This window comes from Suricata suricatta, chromosome 17 (assembly GCF_006229205.1).
Source record: "Suricata suricatta isolate VVHF042 chromosome 17, meerkat_22Aug2017_6uvM2_HiC, whole genome shotgun sequence".
Classification (NCBI taxonomy): domain Eukaryota; kingdom Metazoa; phylum Chordata; class Mammalia; order Carnivora; family Herpestidae; genus Suricata; species Suricata suricatta.
Genome location: NC_043716.1, coordinates 41,387,205 through 41,390,210, shown reverse-complemented (window position 1 = coordinate 41,390,210; position 3,006 = coordinate 41,387,205). Strand labels below are relative to the sequence as shown.

The 3,006-nt window shown below is 45.6% G+C and overlaps 1 protein-coding gene across 1 annotated transcript in view; it reads right to left on the bottom strand.

Moving 5' to 3' along the window:
- Window positions 1-2,505: 2,505 nt before the first annotated feature.
- LOC115281643 (leucine-rich repeat-containing protein 37A3-like) overlaps window positions 2,506-3,006 on the bottom strand; it is a 4,238-nt gene continuing 3,737 nt past the window's right edge. The window contains exon 3 of the mRNA XM_029927061.1: window positions 2,506-2,550. Within this exon, the coding sequence (XP_029782921.1) occupies window positions 2,506-2,550 (45 nt within the window). The remainder of the gene's footprint in view (window positions 2,551-3,006) is intronic.

Here is a 3,006-nt window from a genome sequence, read left to right as displayed (position 1 = left end):
AATCCTGGATTTTAGAGAGGAGAGAACTGGGTTGTGGGGCAGAGATGCGAGAGGCCTCTAAGTGGAAGTACCGAGTCGGCCACCTCGAATTAACAATAATCTCAGTAATTTAGGTGGCGGTGTCCCTAATCTCCGGTATTTGTATAGGATATGATAAAATCCAGTTGTCTTCATCTGGTCATCCATTTGCAAGTCTTACCAGGTTTTGAAGCTATAGAATACCTCCACTGGGGGATGGGATTGCTGGAGTTTAGTTTTTATTTCTAAGAGCAAAACTTCTTGAAGCTGACATTGAGATCTGAGGAAGGATCTTTCACTTCAAATTCTCACAGCTTCAGGATCTTTCTGACCTTGAAGAAGGGAGAAATGAAGATACTGCAGCACCACTTCAGAAGCAGAGCCTGAAATTCTTCTGTGCTTTAGAGGTGGTGTTGCCATCCTATGGGTGCCAGAGTCCCGGAGTCGGCATGGTCGAAGAGCCTTTGGATAACCTGGAGGAAGGTCTGTTTACAGCGGGGGGTGGTGGGTTGGTGGGCAGAATCTCTCTTCTTTCTAAAGACTCGTCTTTTCAGATACATCATGCGGCCCTCCCCTCGCTAAGCGACTAAAGCCCTAGGCAGAGTTTTCTGGCCTACAGTACAGGCTTTTATCTTAGGCAATACCGGGAAGAACCTTTAACTTGAAAATCCTAAGGCTGACTTTCTGCCAAGAAGTTTAGGAGGAGGGAAATAGAGTCCAATACAGATTCCTAGAAAAGGTACTCCAGTTGGCGCTGAGTTTTTTCCCAGGGCCCACAGCACTTAGGCTTAGGGTTGTAAGGGAGGGGCAGGGCTGTTGGCAAATGGGGTGGAGAAGGCTCCCATAAGTGGTGCCCAGGAAGAGATCAGGTGGTCATGGGCACTGCCACCAAACCTTTCTTCCCATTGACTCCAGTCCTGGACACACAGGACAGCAGGGTCTATAGGAGTCTAGTCTCAGCGTATTTGACGTCTGCTAACGCTGTGAGGCCTGTGCCGCTTTCTTGGCCTGCGTCTCCCTTGTAGAACTTCTGGAATAAATCAGGACAGTAACACGGTGCCCTGACAGGATATGCCTACAGCAGAGCCATTCATCCTTGTGTTGTGCCTGCCCTTAGTCGCTAAGGTAATGAACGAAGAATCATGGATGTATTTTCACTTTTAAACCTTTAACTCCCCAATCAGTTACTGCTCAGATAGGCATTTTCAATCCATTTGTTTTGGTTGGACTTAGGGCCATTATCATTTCTTATGAAAAAGAAGACAACCCAGAAGCTTGCTATTTAGAAGGCTGTGTCAGACACATTCCAGAAACTGTTGATTGTGGTTTTAGGTAAGACTTATTTGATTGTCCTTACGGTACATCAGTTTCAATGAGCAAAGGAACTCATTTTGAAAAGTTAGTTGGATGAAAACACTTCATTTTCTTTTATTCACCAAATGCTCTCAAAGCAGTAGTCTCAGATTTGTTCTTTGTGGCATTTGTGAGAAAAATGACCGCAAATATTTTTGTCCCCAATGTATAGATATATAGTGACTTGCCTCTGTCCACACAGAGTGACCCAGTCTTCCTTCTGGTTTGCTCATCACACAGGATGGTGGTTATAAGCTTTGGGGGCACCTGGGTGGCTCAATCCATTAAGCATCCAACTGTTGATTTCAGCTCAGGTCATGATCTCATGGTTTGTGAGACTGAGCCCCAAGTCGAGCTCTGTGCTGACAGTGTGGAGCTGTAGTGCCCAGAATTCGGGAGTCCTCCAGAAATGAACCACCAGAGTCCAGAGTCAAAGCCAAAAAGCAAGGGTCATTTATTGCAGGCTCGAGCCCGGGCCTCTGCTCACTCCAAGCTGGTGGAAGGGAGAGCCCCGAACAAAGGTGGGGTAGGACTTTTATGAGTTTGGGAAGGGGGAGTTACAGGAAATTGCGACATAGGTACAGTGATCCAATTATTATCCAATATTATTGACAGCAGGTTTAACCATTCACAGTGCCCAGAGTACTTGTTACTTTTGGCGGGATCCAATCACAACATTTAGCGTATTGACCAATCACAATGTGGGCCCAGGACCCTCACGTAGGGCGTGACTAGGACCTTCATGTAGGGTGTGATTAGTCTTAACCTCCATCTTTAGGCCCGCCCCCAGAAATGTTAAGGGTGTTAGCCGGCCTTCAAGGTCAGAGGGGAAACCTGAATCAAATCTGCATCCTTACATTCCCCCCTCTTGTCTTGTAACTGACCCAATCCTGGGTCAGCTATGTTACCATTGTTCTGGTTTAAGGCTACATGCTCTTAAGACCATTAACAGAATAGCATCTACCTGCTCTTTGACAAATCCTATGATCTTATTTATGATACAAGAGCCAAATGTTAAAAGTATACCAATTTTGGTTTTGGCTCCTCGTTCTTTTCTCTTCTGGTGGTCGTGAACCACAGATAGACTATCCTGTACAATTCTTGAGCTATTGGCATAGAAGTAATATTGTTCCCCTAAAACCTAGCATATTCCTCTTTGGTGTAAGGGGAATTTTTACCCTATAAAGGGCAAAGGGGAGGAGACTTTAGCCAATTTCCGCCAGTCTCCATGGTTAATTTGGTAAGGGTCTCTCTTAGGGTTTCTAACATCTGGCGCTGTCTGGTTTACAAAAGCAAGAATGACAGCCTATTTGTTCAGGATCCTTGGGCGTATAAGTGCAATACGCCTTTATGATTCTTTCTATATTACTAACCATAGCCAAATTGGTGGGCCATCTAGTGGCCACTCAAAGACCCCCCATTAGAGTCAGGCAGTAGAGGCTTAGGCTCCCCTTACCTTTTGCAGTGTTGAAATCCCATGCCCAGATCAGAGGCAATTAATACCAACAGAACATCCTATCAGGAACTTTTGCTGTTTCCCCAGTTTTCTGGGGCAACATTTGCCAGTCCGATAGCAAAGAGACAGGACAGTTTATTTTACTGGACTGATGACTCCTAAGGCTTCTGCCGTGCTAG